The sequence below is a fragment of the Barbus barbus genome, assembly GCF_936440315.1.
Source record: "Barbus barbus genome assembly, chromosome: 21".
Taxonomy (NCBI): domain Eukaryota; kingdom Metazoa; phylum Chordata; class Actinopteri; order Cypriniformes; family Cyprinidae; genus Barbus; species Barbus barbus.
In genome coordinates, this window is record NC_136749.1 from 442,038 (window position 1) to 466,170 (window position 24,133).

Here is a 24,133-nt window from a genome sequence, read left to right on the forward strand (position 1 = left end):
TATTCACCATCGGCTCTGTGGCATGATTACAGAGCCACTGTGATTCTGAGCAGGTCACCGACAGAAATGAAATCAATGAGTTTCTTCACACAAACATCTGAAGACAAATGAGAGGGGCAGAACGAGCGTGTGTGTGTGTGCGCATCTCTACCTCTAATACTAGACCGCAATCATCATCTATGCTTTTACTGTTTCCTATATCCCTCCCTGATCTAGCTTGTACTATTCCAGATGATGTTTAAAACTTTGTCGCTAGCACTTCTTCTGCTACTGCCTCCTTTTTGTCTTCCTCTTTATTAAAGGGGTCATATGATGTGATTTCAAGTTGTCCTTTCTCTTTGGAGTGTTACAAGCTGTTTGTGCATAGATAAGATCCCTGAAATTCCAAAGACTAAAGTCTCAAACCCAAAGAGATATTCTTTATAAAAGTTAAGACTCGACCACGCCCTCCTAAAACAGCTCATTCAAACACGCCCCACATGTCTACGTCACGATGTGGGGAGATTTGCATAACACCGCCCAAATGTATACGCAGTGAAAGAGGGCGGGGCTATTATTCTCTCTTTAGTATTGTTGCTGCCGCCGCCAAGTCATGGAGACGATGTGTTTCGTTGTGAAAGTGAAAGTACTTTGTTTGGGCTTCGAAAAGAGGACACAACTAGAAATCAGTGGTTAAGATTTATTTACAACACTGTTCCAGAACAGTTCAACCCAAATATTAGAGTGTGTGCAACGCATTTTACGGAGGACTGTTTCCTGAACCTGGGAGAGAGTAGCCTACAATGTGAACACTATGAATGGCTGAGAAGTGACCACTATAAAGTGGAGCAATTCCAACGTCGCAAAGACAGTCTGGTGCTTCTGACTCACAGCCTGTAAGTACATTTTCTTATTTAAAGAATTTGCTACTGATTATTCAAACACTAGTTTTGAGCAGTGTAGAGTAGCGCTAGTTTGGCGTTTGTATAATCACAAATGCAGACATGGTGTTATGTTTATGCGACGCAATGCGTAAATTAGGGGTCGACCGATTATCGGCCTGGCCGATTATTGGCACCGATATTAACCATTTTTATGATAATCGGTATCGGTCATTTTCAAAACCGATGTGCCGATAAAATGATTTAATTTTGAAACGCACTATTTGGCTCTGATGCAGCCTGTCGGAACTCACCACTCTGTGGCCTAGAGCAGTCTCCGCCCACCGCGCATCTGATTTGTTGAGAGTCAGGAGTCCGACCAATCAACGTGGAAGACACTCACACCGAAAGCGCTTACTAACTGGTGCTGCTTCATCACGCATCAGTTCTCTCTCAAAGGCAGCAGCAGACGTTGCTCAAGTTGAAATAAATTCCAATCCACTACACTGAAGTTGTAAAAACCTCAATATTATCTATTTATGGTTTCCGAGATGGGGGAAACGCAGGGGGAATCGCGGAATCCAGTCATATAAATAGCATTTACTGTATAACGCGGAGTCACGGAATTAGTCAAAGTTTGGATGAATTAATCAAAAGTAGGTCAGTACACTTAAATCGACTCACAATATGGACTATCTGTAAACATTAAGCTGCAAAAAGACTATTTAAATATGAATTCTGCATGTTCGGCGTGTCTGTATATGTGAAAGGCACAGACGCGCGGTTTTGACACACACACACACACACTGAAGTGCGCGACGCTCGCGGTGTTTTCCGCATCTGCCATGTCACTAAATGAGGACATAAATATATGAACATCATCCCCAGAACTGCTCTGAGAGTTACTTCATGAGCATTTGACTGTTTCGTTTGAGTAAAACGATCGTCATATCATAAATAGGCTACAGAAACTTAAGAGGTCCTCATGGCAACCCGTCAAAATAAAAGTTTGGTTTATTTACTAATACTACTACAATTATTACAACTTTTGTTTAAAAGAACAATCACACAATACGCTATTTCTTACATGTTTTAATTTTAATAGTAAACCCATTTGTTTGCCAAATTTGAGTTTAACTCTCATTTGATTAAAAGATAAATTAAATTAATGTTTTATGCCTTCATTTGCACTGCTCTGTAAATGAAAACTAATGGAAATTACTGTCACATAGGCCAAGATTAAGATACTGTCACAAAGGCCAAGATTAGGATGACGGTAATTGGGACATTTCAATAGGCTATTGAACCAAGTGAGCCTATAACAGGCTATTAGTGTTATAGTTTCATTAAAATAGTTGCGGTCTTCTTCGCAACTTCTACAATGGAGCTATGAAGACAATAAAATTATTTACACGTATTATATACATTGCACTTTTTAAATTTATCAACTGATGTGCATTAGATGATGAATTGAATAGTCACCTCTTGTAGGTTATGATTTAGTCAACCAAAAATAATTAATGAAGAATTATGAGAGGTTATGCTATTACACATACATTTCTAACATGTAAATTATTGAAGCCAAATACTTAGATTTCCCCAAGCTGTTTAGCTTTAGTATTTAGTATTCATAGGCTTAATCATGAAGCATACAGTGGCCCCACTTTTAACTCTCTTTATATATTACCCTTATTGTAGATGGATGCATGGGGGAAGACAAGAGTAAGAAGTGCAACCAACACTAGGGAAGGCCATTTTTGTCAGAACCTTGTTATTCTTAATTTTGACATTAATTTTAATTTTTACACCAGACATATATATCGATTCAATACATTGGTTATCGGTCTACTTGGTCTGTAATAATCGGTATCGGCATCGGCCCTGTAAAACACATATCGGTCGACCCCTAGCGTAAATGGACCTTATGAGTCATAATCAGTAGTTATGTCCCCACTTAGAACGATGAGCTTTGTAAAAATCGACGCATTTCAGAAAGACGGGGCAGAGAGAAGCAACAATAATGCGTGTTTTACAATAGTGTTTTTTTAACCTTAAACCGCGTAAACACATTGCATTACACCAAATACACAAAATAAGGATCTTTTTTGCAACATCATATGATCCCATGAAGTCAGTTGGCGTTTGCTAAATGAAAGTGAAAGTGAAAAAGTGAAAGTGACGTGGCCAAGTATGGTGACCCATACTCAGAATTCGTGCTCTGCATTTAACCCATCCAACGTTCACACACACAGCAGTGAACACACACACACCGTGAACACACACACAGCAGTGAACACACACACCGTGAACACACACACACCGTGAACACACACACACACACACCGTGAACACACACACACACACACACACCGTGAACACACACACACACACACACACACACACAGCAGTGAACACACACACCGTGAACACACACACACAGCAGTGAGCACACACACAGCAGTGAACACACACACCGTGAACACACACACACACAGCAGTGAACACACACACACACGGCAGTGAACACACACACCGTGAACACACACACACACAGCAGTGAACACACACACACACACAGCAGTGAACACACACACACACAGCAGTGAACACACACCCGGAGCAGTGGACAGCATTTATGCTGCGGCGCCCGGGGAGCAGTTGGGGGTTCAGTGTCTTGCTCAAGGGCACCTCAGTCGTGGTATTGAGGGTGGAGAGAGCGCTGGACATTAACCCCCCACCTACAATCCCTGCCGGCCCGAGACTCGCAAGCTTTAGGTTACGAGTCCAATTCTCTAACCATTAGGCCACGACTTCCCTAATAAGTGAATAAGTGTTGAAATAAATTATTTCAGTGTTCAGTAAATCTCACATTTTCCACAAACGTTCTGTGTTTTGATTTTAGTTGCTTTGTGAGACAGACTGTCATAAAAGAGTAAGAGCAGTTGCAGTCAGAATGAGGCAGATGTGAATCAAATTAAATAATGGAGTTGACATGTAATATTAACAATTAGAAGATTATTAGTTTATTATATTGAATAAATGAAGGCTATAAATATAAACATGCAAATAAATGAAGAAAGTAACACTTAGCAGAAAAGGAATAAATTGCAGAAATAGTGTTAATTGTGTGGGTAATTAAGGATAAAGCAGAGTAAGACTGAATATCTGAAGTGTGTGTGTGTGTCAATGTTGTTTTCTTCTTCTTTCCCTCTTCTAAGCTGTAATGTATAAATAGCACATGCACCAGTGGTGATGTTTTGTTCTCGTTTGTGATGTTCTGCCTCAGTTTCTCTTCTTTAATCACTTCTTCATGTACTCTTTTGTCCTTGTTTCTTTTCACACTATATAATCCAGCATGACGGTCTTCATTAAGTCTGGGTGGGTTGTCACGGTAACGGCAGACACTAAATTAATGGGCCGTAATTAGATTTTGGTGTGAGTTTCACGTGTGGCGGTGTATCAGAGAATGACGCCTGTGTTCTCAGTGTGTTTGATTGAATTGAAATGTTTATTGTAGAGTCAAAGATGCACTGCTTTGGCTGAGTTTAAGTGACATTTTATGTGTGAAAAACTATGGATGTGTTTCAGCTCTGCAGCGTTTCTCGTGTTCAGTCATTCATCTCTGAGGGCATTGACAGAGAACACATTTCTTACTTTTGAAAATTAGATGAAAAAACAAGGTCTAGAGATATTTGACCGCCACAATTTTACAACACCATGTCCTGCATGAGATAAGATACAACGGGTCAAATACACTCATCTAGTGCATCTTCATATAGAAAACAATGGAAAAGCAGTGGAGTGGAATTCAAAAACATGATTCATTCTGCTGAAAGAGTCTCAAACCCCAAACACTTGAGTTTAATTAATTCTGATTGTTGTTTGTATTATCAATTAGAACATGTTCATCATCTTAACCTCGAAGCGTGTGAATCCTGATCTAAACTCACACAGATCAGAGATTCTCGTTCCTGCAGGAATCGTTTGAAGCGCACCGGAGTCTTCTGCTCTTTATCTCCTGAAAGGCTGTGATGTGAATCCTCTCACGTCGCCCGTAAAGCCCTGCAGATCAGCAGGCGTGTTTGTGCTGGACCGCTGTAATTATTATTCTCTTTTGATTCAAATCCAGGCCCGGCTCTGTTTGTTTTCGCTCTTGACAGCAGTGAAGAAGAGATTCCACAACAAACATCCTCTGCTTCTCATCCTGCACATGACCGGATTCACAGGATCGTACTCCCCGCTCTTCCTTTGGTTTGTCGATGTTGTCATTCACGGTCTGGATTATGCTCAATTAAGAGGGAATATTAAATGTGCAAACAAACGGCAGAAGAGCGGGCGAGTGTTTCCAGAACAAACTTCACGCTGGACGCTGTTCGTCGGCTGTTGATCTCCTGAGATCTTCTCTGCTCTCTGATGTATGTTTCAGTATGGTGATGTGCTCCTCCTCCTCATCAGCATCGGTCCGACCGCGCTGTTAAAACTTCATAAAGACTGAAAGTCTGTCCATCCCTCTCGAGCTGAAGAGCGCTGGATGCTCCAGATATGTTAACGATTCATTCAGCCTAAACCCTATCGCTGATATTGATTCATGTTTTATTACAGCAGCTTATACTAATATATAAGTTAGGTTTAATATTATTAAATATTATTATACTCTTATATTTTCATCACACAATGACAATAACTTCTGAAGATTCGAATCATTTGGAAACTGTTATGGTGTTTGATCATCTTGATGCTCGACAGGCTTTGGACTGTGATTAAATAGTAAAGAGCTGCATGAAGATCCATCAGCACATGGGTGACGCGGGAGTGAGTAAACAACGACAGAACGTTCTCTGTTTGGTGAATAACTCCTTCAGTCACACCTGTGTGCTTTGAATGTGAGTGTATAAATGTCTGCTTCTCGCTAAGAAAGCAGCTTCTCATCAGGTTAAATTGTCACAGAACAACATGGTAAGCAGCTTGATTCTGTGAGGATGGGCGCATCTTTCCTTTTGTTAGCTCTTCTTGGACCCGAGGAGGCGCGTCTGTGATCGCTGTGAGCGCCTGACGCAGCTTTGAACATTAACAAGACGTGTTCCTCGCCGCCTCCGGCTAGACAAACTCCTCCATTCTCTTTGAGGGAACCTTTGACATTCTTCACTTGATGCGGCTCTGAAGCTTCAGTAGGCCAGTGGAGTCCATCACAGAGACCTGTAGATATTCCTTTGTAATTATTGTGCATGCATCAAACATGAGTAGCCATACATTTATTTAGCACTTTCCCTCATACATTCATGTGAGTTTAAACCTGAACTCTTGATGAAATCCGCTCATGTTCTGCCTCAATCTCATGTGGGAGATTCTGTCCTCATTAAAGGTTCCTGTCAGTTTCATTAGAGCTTCAGTCGTGGCTCGTGTGCTGTCAGAGCGTTTAGTAATTCATCCACATACTCTCACTGTCCTTCCTGATCATGTGCTGGAGTTCTTTGCAGAATTGGATGTTTCTTAATCTCCTCATTTGTAAAAGCGATCAGATCCTGAATCAGTTTGCAGACACAGTCGTGGAGGTTTCTCTGTGAAGACTGCGCTCAAGCGATACCAATCACTGCTTTCACTTTCATCCAGATTCCCGGCTGTGTTTGTCTCATTAGAGCAATAAAATGAGTGGTTTGTTTTTCACATTGCTGTCCTGCACCCATCACACCCTCTAAACATGTTTTCATGACGTACATGAACTTAATCTGAGACAGGGGGAGTCTGTTCACTGTTAATACGGTTTATTTCATGGTCTGTCTGAATACTGGACTCTGATTGGCTGGCGGGTATACAGTAAAACCGTTTAATGCACAGGTAGATCCCAGTCAGTTTAATCACCGTTCTATATTAATGTACTGCTTTAATTGATGCACACAAACACACATCACTCGCACACACACACACAGAGAGAGAGAGAGATCGCAGATTGCGCTGCACACACACACAAGTTAAACTTGTCAACGCTTCCCCGCGATTTTTATTAATAAAATAGCCTAGATGCTAGATCGCTATATTATATTCCTCAACAATGAGGTGGTAAAATCGCTGTTTTTGAATTAATTCTATTTTTATCTAATTAACTATTTCATCTGTGTCTGATTTGAAGCGGGAAGAATGCTAGAGCTAATGAGCTGTATCTGACGAAAATAACTCATTTTTACCCATTCGGTCAAATATTGCGCTGCAAAGAGCAATACTAGTTTTAACTTGTCTATAACTTGGCAAATGACCGTGGAATAAGCGTGATAATCAACGGCTAGCCACACTCTGCTTCACCTTTAATGCACGGCTAGCCGTTGATTATCCCTTACTTAATCCGCTCAGTTCTGTGGTTTTCATTTACCGCAGTATAAGTGTGAAGTAATGCTGATGATCAATAGTTTATGTGATGTCTGTGTGATTTCGGTGTGTTTGTGTCATTTGATGTTCATTCTACTAGAATTTGCATCATCATGAACTGTTATATTTGTAGATGCTTCCTGAACTTCAGATTATACACTGCCCTCCAAAAGTTTGGAAACCCCTAGAAAAGTGGGGTTTTGGACAATATTGGCATGAATCCTTTTTAGTTAGTGATAATTTTGCACTGACACAAACACAAACTACGAAAACATATTTTATTACATGAACAGTTTATACATAGAAAAAACAGAAATTTTCGATTGATCAAAATATCCAGCATTAGCAGCTATTACAGCTCTGCATGATCTGGGCATCCGAGCTGTCAGTTTATTCAGACATTGAGGTTGAATTGGCAATCAATAGTTGAAGCTGCAGTATTAAGGTGTGCTGACCCAGAAATCTTTTAAAAACCTGGGCCAAGTTTAAACCAGTAACCAGGCATCACAGCTGGCAAAGGAGTCTGACTTTGACATGTATATATTGCCATTATTATGTGTTATTGCTGCTCTTCAAAGATAATGTCAAGTTACTTTAATGTATTTGCACCAAAAAATGATAAAGATTTATGCTGATATCGTCCAAAACCACACTTTGCCAGGGGTGTTTCCAAAAGTTTGGAGGGCAGTTTACATACATTTGATAATTTCTCCAATTAAAAAATAGAAGTTGATCTGTCGAAATCTATTTGTGAAGCTTTTGAATGGCAGTTTTTAAGTAAGTGACATTTTCCAACCAGTCACGAGAGCATCGGTGTTGGATTAGTTCATGAACCTTCACAGCTTTCCCATACAGTGAATCTTCATAGTGACCACGACTGTTAAAATGAGTAAAACACCATAAAGGCATCCATACATCTTCTAAAGGTCATCCAATATGTTCCAAGTATTTTAAAGGAATATAAAATTACCCCATGATTTACTCACCCTTAAGCCATCCTACGTGTATCTGACTTTCTTCTTTCAGACGAATCCAATCAGAGTTATATTTAAAAACATCCTGGCTCTTCCAAGCCTTTTAATGGCAGTGAATGAGTGCTTTTTTGTTTTTTAACAGCCCAAAAGAAGTCTAATATAGGGCATCCATGGAACCTTTCAAAAACCTTTCAAAATGGTTCTTTTAGGAGATATTCAAGGAAAGGTTCTTTAGGGAACCAAAAAATGGTTCTTCTATGGCGTCACTGCAAAAACACCCTTTTGGAGCGAAGTTACAGCCAGGATTAGCACTAGGTGTTTCTACGTCTTTTTCATTCATTCACAAGTTACAGTTAGGTTTAGTGATATAACAACATATGGGTTTGGATCGATATGAGGGTGATTAATAGTTTTTGGTCTAACAGAATTTGGCAGTGTATGATGAGGGTCAGTCATTGAGAAGAAATGACATCTTGAATGTTTCTGTAACTTCGGGGACGAGGTTTTTCTGCAGTGCTTTTGATTTCTCCAGAGTTTGAGATGTAGGATTATTTTCAGCACTGAAAAACTGCATTTCCAGCCACATGAAAGGTCATTTTTCCAGAGCTCAGTCACTTGTTAAGTGCTTTGACAGCGAGCGTCATGCCGGCGAGCAGCTGAGACGGGCCTTCATCTCCAGAAGAGCTGAAGCACAAACAGTGTGGAGCTGTTATTAACCTCTGACCTCCGCTGACCGCACCACTGCGCCGCTGATGATGAACATCAGTGTCCTCTCCTTTTCTTCATTCACAGTCATCCTGTGATGTATTTTAGAAAGATGCTGTTATTTGGATGCCATTGATTGGATGTGTTTTGTGCTTTTGTGATTTCTAAAGGCCAGATGCTCCAGCTAACAGAACGAGGGCAATCTGGATCTCATAAAGCTGGCTGCGATTCTCACATGTTTGTGTTCCCTCTGAGATCGTGCTGTGCATCGATGTGTGTTTGCATTTGTGTTATTCACAATGTCTGTCTGGGTGTTGATTTGAGTGGTAAACTGCAGGACTGCACACAAAGGCTTCTTCAAACCCATTAAATACAGTTGTTTTGTGACTGTGACTGAAAGAAGACATTTTCCATCAAGATAATATCAGTAAGTGGCAGCACAGTAGTCAGGATCCAGACACATCCGTCTCTTATCGCTGCAGCCGCTTTGATTTCCTTCAATTAGCACTTAATGATGTGAATGAATGATGGCCCTGTTTCTCTGGCGCATGCATGTATTCATGGGTTAAATGCATCTCTACAATTCAGGCTGTGTACAAATGTCACCTGTTTACAGGCTAATCACTGCTTATATTTGCTGTCAGGGCTGAGGCCGTGCGCCGCTGAAAGCTCTTCATCTCCATTATAAACTCTTTCAGATGCTGTTTGAGCTTCTCATGTGTGTTTCTCTGTCTCGTCTCACAGATCGGCGAGAGGCAGCGTGTGCTGGTCACAGAGGAGTCCTTCGATTCGCAGTACTACGTCTCACACAACAAGTTCTACGAGCAGGTACAAGCTACTTTAGTGTCATTGAGATACTGTCATAGGTTTTATTGATATTTATTTAGGTTTTAGTTAAATATAATAACCCTGTCTTTGAATTAGCAGTTATATTCTGCTGAACTGCAGCAGTGATGATGTCTGAAGCACTTCGTGGCTCATTTCTGCTCTGATAGTCCAGTGATGTGGTCCATTCAGTCCTACTAATATAAAACGCATTGCTGTTACTCCAAACCGTTGCACGCTGAGTCAGAAGTTTATTAAATTCATTTTCACTTTGAACTTTTAAAATCTCACGGAGCAGTTACAAAAATGAGACACAACTAGTAAGTAAATTTTAATTATAAAGCACATTTAAATTCAGCTTACACTGGCCAAAGTGCTGTAAAACAATCATAAAATAGTCAAATATAAAATAAAACAATTAGAAATCAAAGATAACAATTACTAATCCATAAGTTAATAATCAGGAAAGGCTATAGAGTAGAGATGTGTCTTAATTCAAGATTGAAAAGCAGAATTAGAAGGAGAGCTCTTAATGTCAGGTGGACGCTGATTCCATAACCGGAGAGCAGCAACTGCAGAAGCTCGTCACCTTTAACGTTAACTTGTGACCGTGGGACATATGAAAGAGCTTTATTAGCAGATCTGGGTTCAAAAACATCAGATCAGAGATGTAAGATGGGGCTTGTCCATTAAGTGCTTTAAAAACATCCAGCAAGCCAGTGAAGAGAAGCTAAAATTGGAGTTATATGATTATGATGTTTTTGCACCAGTTAACAGTCTAGCTGCAAACGTGGCAGTGAAGATCGAGGAAGACCACGATTTAAAGAATTACAGTAGTCCAACCGGGATGTGATAAATGCATTAATTACTTGTTCCAAGTCTTGAAAGGAATGTGAAGAAATACTAATTTATGAATCAGAAGCATTTTTAGAACATTTAATTTCTCTACTTGAGTTTTTAAGTTTACATTTGAGTTCAAATCAATAAATGTATAGTATATTGAGCAAATATATTGTTCAAAAAATGCAGTTATTCTTTAAAATCCAGCTGCAAACACAAAGTCATCCTGTTAGCACACTTGACTTCAATATAAAATAAATGTAAAAAGTGTTCAGCTGCATTGATTTTCAAAGTGTCCATGTGAAAACGCACTTCAGACATCTTCAGATATGTCAGTGAACACCTGTGCTGGAGGTGTTTCAAGTTTGCAGGCTTGTCTTCAGGCTAAGGCTTCTCTATAAGTGTCACTTTTGTCTGGAGAATTTACTGGTTTGATCATAACAACATATTTCTTAGTGTCAGATCATTTACAAGGTACTTTTCACTGTTTGGGGCTTGTAGGATCTGTAGCCTGTAGATCCATTCACACGGAAACCTGAAAAAATACTCAGGCAGTGAAATGGGGGGGGGGGGGATACTTCTTTTCTTGAAAGTTGGACTTTCATTTGAGTGCTGCAGTCACACACATCCGTCCAGAGTGTATTTACATAGAAAAACACTGGAGAAGTAGCACAGTGGAATGGTAAAACGCGTTCTGTGTGAATATTGTATCTCGCAACATCTTGCAATTATATTTTTTCTCAGAATTATAAGCATCACAATTGTGTTTTTTTGTGACTTTTTAATCTAACAATTTGAAATGTTTTTTTCTTGCAGTTGTGAGTTTATATCTCACAATTCTGACTTATCATCTTAGAATTGCAATTTTAATATCTTGCAATTCTGAGTTTGTATCTTACAATTCTGATAATTTTTAAGAACTTCTCATATTTGTGAGGAAAAAATTCTGAATTGTCAAATTTCAATCTTTCAGTCTGTTCTAACACAGAAATGACTATATGACTTGATGTCTGAATGATCTGCTGTTATATGGAATAGAGCTGCATATGAACCCTTTTTTAGTTCTGTGAAGGAAAGTCCATCATACTGGTTTGGAAGAGAGTGATCTGTTCCTTTAAGGAAGACACTGATTGTGCCTGATATGCTTAGCAATGTTTCTGAATGATTTATATCTTCTGCTTTGTTAGAAGTGATTGTTTTCCTTTCTAACTAGTTAATGGTCTGAAGTGAGACAGATGTTATCGCCACACAGTCCTCTCAGGTTCAGTGCGGTCGTGAGCAGTGCCGACTCCTCATGGGTCACAGAGGTCACCCGTCTCACCCGCCACCATTGATCTTTCATTGTAATGCCAGCAGAAAGCCATCTCCAGCTCCATTGATTGAGGACGGGGCTGTGCATTAAAGGATGGGAGCTCTAATCTGGGATGCAAGCCCTCTGTTTTCTTTTCCTGCTTTTGTTCTCCTCCTTTTCCTTCTTGATCTGTGGCCTCAAAGCCGGAGCGCTCTCCAGAGCGTTTGAGACGTGACTGACCATCCATCAGAGAGAGCCCAGCTTCACTCAGCGGATCACCATGAACATGGGGCCGATTAAGAGCTCAGCTCAGGTTGTTTGGAGCTTAAGCCGGTCTGCCTTTGAGCTGTCAAAGACAAAACTGAAGACGAAGCCGCTTGGACTCGTCAAGGATTTACAGCAGCGAGCAAGATTAAGCGTAAAAAAGTGAAAACATATGCCAGCGTCATTAGATGATTTGAAATGGGCCTTAATAGAATGGTTCACCCAAAAGTGAAAATTCTGTCACACTTTATTTTAAGGTCAGATTATCGCTATTAACAAACCAAGACTTTTGCCTCAATAAACTCCTAATTTGCTGCTTATTAATAGTTAGTAAGGTGGTTGATAAATTTAGGTATTGGGTTGGATTAGGGATGTAGAATATGGTCTTGCAGAATATGTGCTTTATAAGTACTAATATACAGCTAATTTGTTATTAATAGGCATGCTAATAAGCAACTAGTTAATAGTGGTCCCTATACTGAAGTGTTCCTGAAAATTCGGTCATTTATCCACCCTCAAAGTTTCTTTCTTCTGCTGAACACAGAAGATATTTTGAAATAAGTGTGTAACCAAACTGTTGTTGGTCCCCATTGACTTCAGCAATATTTTCCCATACTATGGAAGACAAAGGGGACCAGCAGTTCTTCAAAATATCATCTTTTATGTTGAATGTAAGAATAAAGTTCATACATGTGTTGAAAGAGTCGAGTTTTAATCAACTGGATATCACTACAAGAATTAAGAATGCGTGATGCTTTTTATACACAAAGTACACTTCTAAGACCTTCACGTTGACAGCAATGATCAGCATTCCTCAGATCTTATGCGACAGAGCAGTAGACTGATGCAGAGACTATATGAGAGGAGCTGTTGCTGTTAAACACTCATCTAGACACAAAGATACTCTAGACCTCATCAGTTCACTCGTCTCATGGATCGCTCCATATGGGATTCAAACAACACTCTTTCAATGACCAGCCTCTTAGAGAGAGATGTTACTCATCGATGTCATTTCGTCTGCACTATGTATTGCTAGTTTTATTATCCAGCAGTTCTCCTGGTTAAATTGCCCCAGTCAGTCGGTGGAGAGACTCAGGGTTACTCTCCCCACTGCGTACTGTTCATGTGTTCTTCAAGGACACGCTCACGGCCTCCTGCGCTGCCACAGACATGTGCTTTCAGAGAGACTCGAGAGCTTCAAAGAAATGCTGCCTTGTCCTCTTCCACAGGCTCTGAAATACCGTTCACTTTACAATGAGAAGGAGATGGAGACATGATTCGCAATTTCCATCAGAACGTGGACCGCTCTCAATGGGTTTCCAGTGTGCGACTTCTCTCAATAGAGGCGAGACAAAGACATATGAGCATGTTATCTGTTCCTTAAAATGTTAGTGTTTGACCTTCAGGGTTTGTGTAATTGAATGAAAAAGAAAATGGGAAAATAACTCCTCTCATATTAAAGTATTAAAATTCACGGCACACGTCAACCGCAGCAGAGATGGAGGAAAAGGAAAACACATTTATTTCCCAGCCTAATTGAAAACGTATTTGACAGATCCTCTGATATGTCATAATCATAATCATAATGCGCTTTAAGCTTTCTGCCGAGCCTTTGGGGAATGTGGTTTTTATGCTCTGAACTTATCTGCCGCTCAATGTAATGAAGGCAATTTCAATGTAAACCCCTATAGATCCAAGCGCACAGCTTTTAATCCAATTCAGCCTCCACGCCTGGACTGATTCATCTCCCCTCAGACCTCATGCAGATCTGAAGGTCTCGTCGCTCTGGGTCTCAGTGGAAAGTCTCAGATTCTCTGGGATAAGAGGAGCAAACCGGCGTCAAGAACATGACAGCACACGACAAGAAACAAGATGCTGGCTTGTTTGTTTTTGGGGGTGGGTTTCACTCGATAACAACAGTGATCAACACTTACAAGCTCATTGCTGCTTTTATGAAAATGCAGAACTTGTCCTGAAGAGTGTGTGAGAATCTTTAATGAGCGGTTTAGTGTGTGCAGTGAAGGCGGTGGAAGGCGTTTGAAAGCGATGGCCAATGCCACGACTCAAGAGCTGTTGAGAAGCTCCCCATGCGGTTTGATTTTGCCCTCAGTTTAAACGTTTTCCCCTTTCCATTTATGAGCTGTATATACTATTAATATTGTAAAATAATAATAATAATGTTTTTTTTTTATTTTTATGTAAAGCACCTTTCAAAGCCCAAGGACACTTTACATAAAGCTGATAGATAACATGAACACAAATACAAATATACAGTCACATGATTAAACAAATAAAACAGACAGAGATCATCTTACGTACCAGATAAGTAATACAAGCAAGCATGGAATTAAAAAATTAGGCAGACAGTCAATTAACAAAATATATTGTAAATAAGTGAGTTTTGAGATCAGTTTTAAAGATCTGGAGTGAAGAGACAGCACAAAGGTTTTGAGGAAGTTTGTTCCAGAGCTTAGGAAATGCTGAAAGCCCTGCCACCCACACTAGAAACTTGACATGGACTTGACATGCTGTTTGATATGGGGTTCAAAGCATAGCATAGAATCAAATAGTACACCAAGATTATGTACAGTGGGGGAAGGATGTACTATAACTCCATCAATATTAATAGAAAAGTCAAGATGAGGGGAGATTGTGCTGTGTGGAAAAATAAATTTGCGTATCATCAGCGTAACTGTGGAAATTTACACCATGGCGTTTGATGATCTGACCCAGAGGAAGCATGTAGATTAAGAAAAGAAGTGCACCCAGAACAGATCCTTGAGGCACTCAAGTATTAAAAAAGCAAGTATTGAATAGTAATAAAATTATTTTATAGTACACCTATAAAATAGGTGAATGTAAGAAACATAATACTTTTTATTTTTATTTTTATTTATGCTTTTGATTTTTTTTAATGAATTATCATTTTCTAACTTAAAACCAACAAGCTTTTATTTTGGCAGGTACCGGCAGGTAAATGTAGGCCTATGCTGTGTAGGGTTTTAAAGTGCTTCAGTGAATGAAGTATCACAGTTTTGCATTTTCCTCTGAAACTGGCAGAGCCTAGCCTAGATTTATGCTTCCAGTTCAATCTTTAACAGTATTACAGTTTGTCGATCTAAAGCAGTGACTGCATTAACAGCTGTCAACCATGTCAGTATGCAAATTAACTTATCTACCCAGTGCATCTCATCTTATTTTGGACGTGTATGCGCACCTGTGGACCACTTATGTGCATCCTTGTATATAATGCTTATTATATAATATTCTCCTTCATGCGTCTACAGGTTCTGGTACCCAAGAAGCCAGAGTTCAAAGGGAAGATGATCGAGGTGGATATATATGAGGCTGGGAAGCATTACATGAAGGGCCAACCAGTGGAGGATGCGCAGGTCTTCACTCCCTCCATCGCTCAGCCTCTTCAGAAGGGACAGGTGTCTGGACTCCCTCAGGTCAGTCTGCTGGACCATCTCAACAAGACCGTTTCACATTAGCTCGTTCTACATGCTGAAGATGGCAGAAAAGTCCAAATGGGGGACTGTGGAGAAACTTTGGAAAAGTTGCCCTCTCATCACAGCTGTGTCTTTGTAGACTTAATTTCCAGAGTAGTTTTGAGGTGTTTAGAAGCTCCATGGGTTCAGATTCAGTCCAACAGCTTGAATGTGTTGTAGTCATGGCGGGGTCCTTCAGACACGGGCAGAAGCTGGCGGAGGGGACAGTCAGTCGTGCCCAGAGCCTGTGATGGCCAGCTTTCCGCTGCGCTGCCAGAGCGTCTGTCTGGAGCAAACGCTGTGCCTTGTCTGCGTCTGAAGAGATGGACGAGACAGATTGGAGGCCGTTTCCTCCGGCTCAGTGTCCAGACTTCACACTCCGTTTGCAGCCTGTTTAACATTGGGACGAGAGTGTGAAATTCAGAGTGCGTTCACAGGTTTACTGATAATATGTGAAACCACCAAACACAAGAATCAGCTATTACAGTATGAGCAAACCAGAGCTATGGTACTTTCTTTAAATCAGATATATAAACAGTTTATCAGAGAACTGATGAAAGACGTCATTCCTGCTAAATGGAAAAACTAATTGTGTTTTTATTTGTGAATTTAAACATCATCTGATTGCTGTGAGACTTACCATATCTTCTTGAGGTCTTGTTCTGCTTATGCTGGTGTTTAAGAACATAATAGCTGGTTTCTAGCTGGTTTAAGAAGGTTGTTAGTTGGTTAAGTACTGACTGACCAGCCACCATCCTCCAAAGTGATCATTCTGTCGTTTACTCCCTCTAATATTGTTCCAATTCTGTTTGAAAAGCCCCAAAAAGAACATAAAAGAATATAATTCAAGTTATTTAATCCTAGTCTTCTGAAGCGAAACGATCACTTTATATGACAAACAGGAAAACTGAAGTGATTATTTAGCCAAAAACCAAACCAAACTCCCACTCAAATCCATTATGACGTCATATTAGTAACGTCAAACCTTGCTGGTTACTGATGCGTCATCATTTTGGATTTGGGCATGAGTATAGATGGATTGGTCATTATTTCAGTTTGGTTTGAAGAAAGAAGATCATGTGTTAGCTATTCCTTTAACCAGGGATGACCAGCTGTTGGCAGAAGAAGACAGACTACCGATCACAGTTACCTCAAGCACAAGGTTCCAGTGTCTTCAAGATGTCTTGCAGTAATTTCATGGCAGCATCTTGTATGAATGCTGTTTTACTCAAATGGTCAAGCTGGACAAGAGGGTCTAGTTTTCTAAGTTTGTGTTTTGTAGAGAGAAATCATGTGTGAAATCTTGTGTGTTGTAGGGTGAAGATCTAGTTTTACTAACTCGTTGACCAATTAATTGTCAAATGAGGGAGCTAGACGACACTTATGAATTGTATAATGAAGTCCAAGGCTTCTTCATATAGGGCAGAAACTTCTAATTGAAGTGTGTCTGAGAGGGGAATGGTGTGAGCGAGAGCTTCTGTCGCTCTAATTGTCTCCACATATGTTACTCTGTCACTGCCAGCAGTGTTAACTAGTGAACTCAGCCCCGTCTAAAGACAGCAGATCACCGCTACAGTACTTCCAGAGCTCATTCCACACCATTAGAGGCCTCCGTGAAACTACAGTCCTGCTGCTGTATGCTGATGAACAGAGCTACTGACTGGATGACTTCAGCAGTCCTGAGAAGACGACGAATCCTTGCGCTTCCCACTCAAAGACACCACGCATCAAGAAACAGTTGCTTCTTGCAGCTTGTTGTTTACATTCAGACAAATCTTTATTCTTTTTTTCTGAAAGCCTCTGTTAGACTGCTGGATGACCATGATTGTTTACCTCTCTCTCTCTGGTTTTATGGTCTGCCAGGGCAGCAGTAAAATCTGATGGGGTGTGAAATTAAAATGTGTATCACATTTTGAAGCATCATTTGATGTCCTCTGTGTGGACGTATGTTTCTCTCCCCGCTAGAAAAATAACACAGCAGTCACAGATTAGCACAGAATGACAAATAGAGACCGTTAAAGCAGTCAGATCACTCATGGAGGACACACACCCTTCATTCACAACACACACAAGACACTTATACAAACCAGCAATGATTATTTCTTGTTAATGATTTAGATATATATTCCCATTAAAAAAGTTTGGGCTCATTTAGAGGGTCAGAGTCAATAAATTACATTTGAACATATATTCACATAGTAAACAGATTTTTTAAATTGTAAAAAGATTTCAGTTTTACTGTATTTTTGATCAAATAAATGCAGCCTTGGTCAAGTCAAGTCCCCTTTATTTATATAGTGCTTCTCTAGTTCTCTTTAACAGTCCATACTGTCCTCTTCATGCAATCCAGGTTTGTGTCCACTGTCAGGTTCTCTTTCTTTTGGGGCTTTTCTGATAAGAAGACAGGGTAGATCACACTGTTTGCTAGCCATTGTTTGTTTCCGCTCATAGCACCTTCTGTCTAGTCCCGCCGTATCGGTGACAGCATGTACAGTACATCGTTAAAGACGGCAAGCGATGAATAGTCAGGTAGAAATGTACAGTGGCATGCAAAAGTTTGGGAACCCCTTGCAGAATCTGTGAAAATGTGGATAATTTTAACAAAATAAGAGAGATCATACAAAATGCATGTTATTTTTTATTTAGTACTGTCCTGAGTAAGATATTTTCCATAAAAGATGTTTACATATAGTCCACAAGACAAAAGAAATAGCTGAAATTATTAAAATAACCACATTCAAAAGTTTGTGAACCCTTGGTTCTTAATACTGTGTGTGGTTACCTGGATGATCTACGACTGTTTCTTTGTTTTGTGATGGTTGTTCATGAGTCCCTTGTTTGTTCTGAACAGTTAAACTGAGCACTGTTCTTCAGAACAATCCTCCAGGTCCTGCAGAATCTTCAGTTTTCCAGCATCTTTTGCATATTTTAACCCTTTCCAGCAGTAACTGTATGATTTTGAGATCCACCTTTTCACGCTGAGGATGATTGAGGGACTCAAACACAACAATTAAAAAAGGTTCAAACATTCACTGATGCTCCTGAAGGAAACACGATGCATTAAGAGCCGGGGGTGAAAACTTTTTGAATTTGAAGATCAAGGTAAATTGTACTTCATTTGTCTTCCAGGAAACATGCAAGTATCTTCTGTCGCGTCAGAAGGGCAGTACTAAATGGAAAAATATGATATTTCAACAAAATAAGAACAATTTGGACATCATCCTGTTCAAAAGTTTTCACCCCCGGCTCTTAATGCATCGTTAAAATATCTTACTCAGGACAGTACTAAATAAAAAATAACATGCATTTTGTATGATCTCTCTTATTTTGTTAAAATTATCCACATTTTCACAGATTCTGCAAGGGGTTCCCAAACTTTCGATCCCCACTGTATAGTCTGACATGTTTCTTGTTCACAACATGACTTAGGAGTCAAACTCTGACAGTGCCCGACAAAAACAATATTGTGTAGTCTGAAACGGGCTTAATCTTGCCGTCTGTGTCAGTTCTCAAATCTAATTCATATGTACACATATAACACAAATGAGACAGACCAGAGACAATGATGTCTGCTGCCATTAATGTTCAAAATGATGCTGAAAGTTTTTAGGCAATATCTATTTTTCATTCTTTATTTGATTGTTGGTTGTTCATTGACAATAAAGTCTAAAAAGCCTCCCAGAAACTCTTGTGGAAACCTGCTGTTTCCGGTACTGTAAATGCATTGTGACATGTAATTTTCCAGTGCCCACGGTCATTTTATTCCTTTTTCACTTGCTTGTCAAAAGCTCACATTGCTTTAAAGAGAGCAGACCGCCTACTGCCACAGATGCATGATCAGAGAGCAGATGAATGCAGCTTTGACTGCTGATTTATGGAGCTGTGACTGCAGTGAGGCGGAGGCGGCTGACAGGAGGAGGAGCGGAGCAGGTGTGTGCTTGTGTCTTCACTCGCTGACCCCAGACCTGCTCAGGGGAGGAGAAACTCTGGAGCTGCTCTCAGATCTCTGAACCTTCAGATGACACGCTGAAGTGAAGTCAAGATGATTGACTTAAATTTCAGCCTGTTCCTCGCATACAGCATCAATACAGCACCGAAACCTGCTCATCTTCACTGTACAGAGAACTTGGTCTGTTTGTGTGTGTGTGTGTGTGTGTGTGTGGCATTTACACTGAGAAACAGCAGCCGTGTGTTTGTGGAGCCGTCTGTGGTGATGTGCTGTGACTGAAGCGTCCCGTGCCGAGCTGCCTGTGCTAATGATGTGGAGCGCTGCAGATCTGGGACTTTCTTCAGATTGTCTGTGTGTGAGAGGTTCTTAGATGTTTCTGTGTTTGGTTGTGTTTATTAGGGGCTAATTACAATTGCTAGTGTTAACTGATGTTAATTGATGGGTCAGGAAGGACTAATTGGAAGATTCCCCAGAGAGAGTGTGTGAATAAGTTTGAGATGATTAGGTCTTATAACACAAGCGTGTGTATTCAGCGCTGCATGACTGAAACTGCTCTAGACACTGGAGAGAAACCATGAGACAGATACAGAGGTTAGTGCTGAATGACACCACTGTGTGTGTGTGTTTCCTTAGTTAGCTATTGCTGGACCTTTACATCATCTGGAGAGCCGTTGGCCAGGTATTCCCTGTGATGTGGACACTTCCTCTGTCTCATGACGTGATGGTAGTGGTAAGTTGTTTTGAGCTGATGTGATGTTATTCACCATCTTCTGAGTGACTTCAGCCATTTTCTCAAAGCACATATTGCTGATTTCTGCAGATGTTTGTTATGTGGTCATGTGCGAACGACAGCAGCTGTATTTATGTCTGTGGTGAGCAGGTCAGTCAGTGTTGTGATGCAAATGTGGATTTAGACGTGTTCAGATGACCTCTGTTTTCAGCCTCTGCAGTAAGTTTATGTCTGACATCTATAAATACAGGGAAAGTGCATTTGTTAATTGGTTGTTTGTCATGAATCAGTGCAATTCAATTTAAAATAGTAACATCTGAAGTTAAATATCAGCCATGGCTTAATGGCAGCACTCGGGACGTGAGACAAAAATGGAGGAAAGCAGACTGGCAATGGAAAAAAGATCAACTTCAAGTGTATAATGAGATTGTTAAAGACAGTATGATTAATTACCAACGGGCAGCTAAAGTGCAATATTTGTCTGACTTAAGTATACTCATAATTTAAAACATTATTTAGCACAATAAATTTGGTACAGAATGCTTTACACACAAATACCCAGAGCCCACTCCAATAGCTTGGCTACTTGTTTTATATTTTGCATCTTCTTCAGGTTTATTTTGTATCTTCTTCAGGTTTATTTTGTATCTTCTTCAGGTTTATTTTGTATCTTCTTCAGGTTTATTTTGTATCTTCTTCAGGTTTATTTTGCATCTTCTTCAGGTTTATTTTGTATCTTCTTCAGGTTTATTTTGTATCTTCTTCAGGTTTATTTTGTATCTTCTTCAGGTTTATTTTGCATCTTCAGGTTTATTTTGCATCTTCTTCAGGTTTATTTTGTATCTTCTTCAGGTTTATTTTGTATCTTCTTCAGGTTTATTTTGTATCTTCTTCAGGTTTATTTTGCATCTTCAGGTTTATTTTGTATCTTCTTCAGGTTTATTTTGCATCTTCAGGTTTATTTTGCATCTTCTTCAGGTTTATTTTGCATCTTCAGGTTTATTTTGTATCTTCTTCAGGTTTATTTTGCATCTTCTTCAGGTTTATTTTGTATCTTCTTCAGGTTTATTTTGTATCTTCTTCAGGTTTATTTTGTATCTTCAGGTTTATCAGACGACAAGGCCACTGAGGTCATTTCAAATATTATATATCAGAATCAGAAAGAGCTTTATTGCCAGGTATGTTTACACATGTGAGGACTTTGTTTTCGTGACAGAAGCTCCACAGTGCTACAGAATGACAGCAACAGAAGAAAAACAGATGATAAAAGAATAAAAATAGAGTAAATGAGGAATAACAATGTACAAATTAACAATTGTATGTACAGGTATATTATGTGTAAGTATGTGTGTTAGATAAATAAGTGTATAAATAGTGTTGTGTGTTCCACGATTATTGTCAATATAGTCATTCAGCCAGGTTTCTGTGAAACACAGAGCAGCAGAGTTTGAAGAATCCTTGTTTGTCCGGGAGAGCAGGAGGAGTTCATCTGTTTTGTTGGGTAGAGAGCGGAGATTCTCCAGATGGATGCTAGGCAGTGCTGTCCGAAATCCGTGCTGTCTGAGCTTCACGAGCACGCTGGCACGCTTCCCTCATCTGCGCGTCCGCCATCTACAATGTCCAGCAAAGCATCAGAATAGTCTAAAACCGGTGAAATATCGGGTGGTGTGTACTGCCGAATGTCCAGCAATTTGTCTCTGGTGAAACTGATTGCAGGGATATAACTAAAGACTTGATCTAGCACCATCGACCTAGCATTAAAACACCATCTTGATCTAGATAGAACCTGCTTTTGGATTTTAGATATTAGATGCTGTTCTACGTTGGGTCATTTTAAATATTTACTTGCCCAGTCATATGGTTGAGCTAGTAGTTCATTTTACCTTGATTTACTATTGTTTGGTGTTTTAAATTATATTTTTGTTGGGTGTTTTATATTTTTGGATTTTCGTTATTTAAGCTGTTGAAATGTTATTTTAATGGAAAGCACTTAACTCTAGTTGTTTTTAAATGTGCTATACAAATAAACTAAACTAACAAACAAACCTTTTATTTAATTATTTTATTTCTTTAATTTCTTATCTTATGTTATTTACATAATTTATGAGAGGCATCCATACTTTGAACTGGCATTGACTGATGATGATTGCGGCCAGCTAGTGCAGCTACTACTGCCACACAATAAGGGTTTGAGCTGTTAGTGTATGTGCTCTGAAACATTGAGCTGTGATGCTGATGTGGGCTACAAAGTGTTCTAGCCCAGTTCACAGCTTGATGAATGTCAAAGCAGTCATCTTAATTTTCAGCTCTGCTTCAGCGTAGAAACGAGAAGCTGTTTCCATTCCAGCATAACCCCGTGTTTGGATGTTGGCGTTGTTTATTTAGGTTTGGCTGTGGTGAAGCGTCTGAGAGAGACGGATCACAGGCTGTGTGGTGTGTGTGGATTATCACTTCCGCCGGCGGGAGATGGTTCAGGCGTCTGGAGGCCCAGCGTCCGTGTCCTTGAGCCTCTCACCTCCTCTGTCTGGGCCGCCACAGTCTTATCGACAGACGCTCGTTTGATTTGTGTCTGTGTGTGTGTGAATTATGCAGACATGGATCAATGCGGTGTCTGGACACGGCACGCACTGGCGGTCACTCTAACTGACATTCATCAGAAGAGGAGAAAGAGCAAGAGAAAAAAGGAAAAGATAGTGGCAGGTGAAGAGAGTAATGGAAAGAAAATGAAACCTGTTTGCTCAATCTAAACTAGACTGTCTAGTAATGATTTTAGCTTTTAGTCCTGTGCTTCTCAACTGGCTTTACTTTGGTACACAAGAAATCAAGTGCATTACAAAAAATTGGCAATTTACTTTTTTACTTTAATTTACTTAGTTTTGCTTAGTATTTACTTAGTTTTTATTGTCTTAGAAATGTTTTCCATTCAAAAAATCTTTAAGTATCAAAAGTTTGTCTAATTTTTAAGTTAAAACATTTAAAAGTTTTTAAAACAAGGTTTACTTCAGAAGCAGGACTACACAAGATATCAAGACTTGTTTTCAGGCAAATTGTCTTTAGTATAGGTATGTTTTGTCAAGTATTTTTTTAAATATATATATAAATCTTGTTTAATAGACTTTTAAATATATTTACCATAAAATTAGACAAATTTTCAGGGAGAATATTATATTTTGGAGTGTGACTACCAAACAAAGTACCAGCAATAACTTTTATATAAAAGTAAAACAGAAATGTCTTCAAACTTAAAGAAGTGTATATGTCTTGAAAGAAATGTATAACTTTCGTTATGTCGAGATCACGAGAAAATTAAGTTGTGATTAACGACAAAACAACTTTCGTTATGTCGAGATCACGAGAAAATAAGACAGAAAATTTATAATAATGCATGGCCGCTTAGAACTTCTGTAGTTTTGTGCATCCAAATGTAGAAATAGATCCAGCATGAGGTGCCAGTCAAAAATATAAACATGAGGAATGATTTAACCCTCAGCAGACTGCCCTTGCTAATTCACAGGCATTATGTCCTAATGGTTTGACCTGTCCAATTCTTATTTTCAGGTTTTAACCAAACACTAGTGATAGGCTGGAGGACCAGCATCCCATCAGCCCCTGCTCCTCTATTACAGAAAATAGGGTTCTGAAATACAGCTGTCTCTCTCAGCTATGAGCAGATTATTTGATGAAAGAGCAAGAAGCTGAGGATTTGAGGAAGGGTTTCTCTGCATGGCTTATAATATCTGTAATGCAGCATCAGCAGATAACTGGAGCTCACAATCACATCTCCATTGCTAAAGAGATATTATCCAATAACACTGCCACCTCCTCCATCACGGGCTTCCTGCCT

General features: G+C 39.6%; 1 protein-coding gene across 2 annotated transcripts in view; it reads left to right on the forward strand.

Moving 5' to 3' along the window:
* The window catches only part of LOC306887292 (threonylcarbamoyladenosine tRNA methylthiotransferase-like), a 266,928-nt gene that overhangs the window by 237,197 nt on the left and 5,598 nt on the right, over positions 1-24,133 (forward strand). For both annotated transcript variants that reach the window (XM_079444918.1, XM_079444919.1), the window contains exons 13-14: positions 9,644-9,727; positions 15,407-15,571. In XM_079444918.1, coding sequence (XP_079301044.1) covers positions 9,644-9,727; positions 15,407-15,571 — 249 coding nt within the window. The remainder of the gene's footprint in view (positions 1-9,643; positions 9,728-15,406; positions 15,572-24,133) is intronic.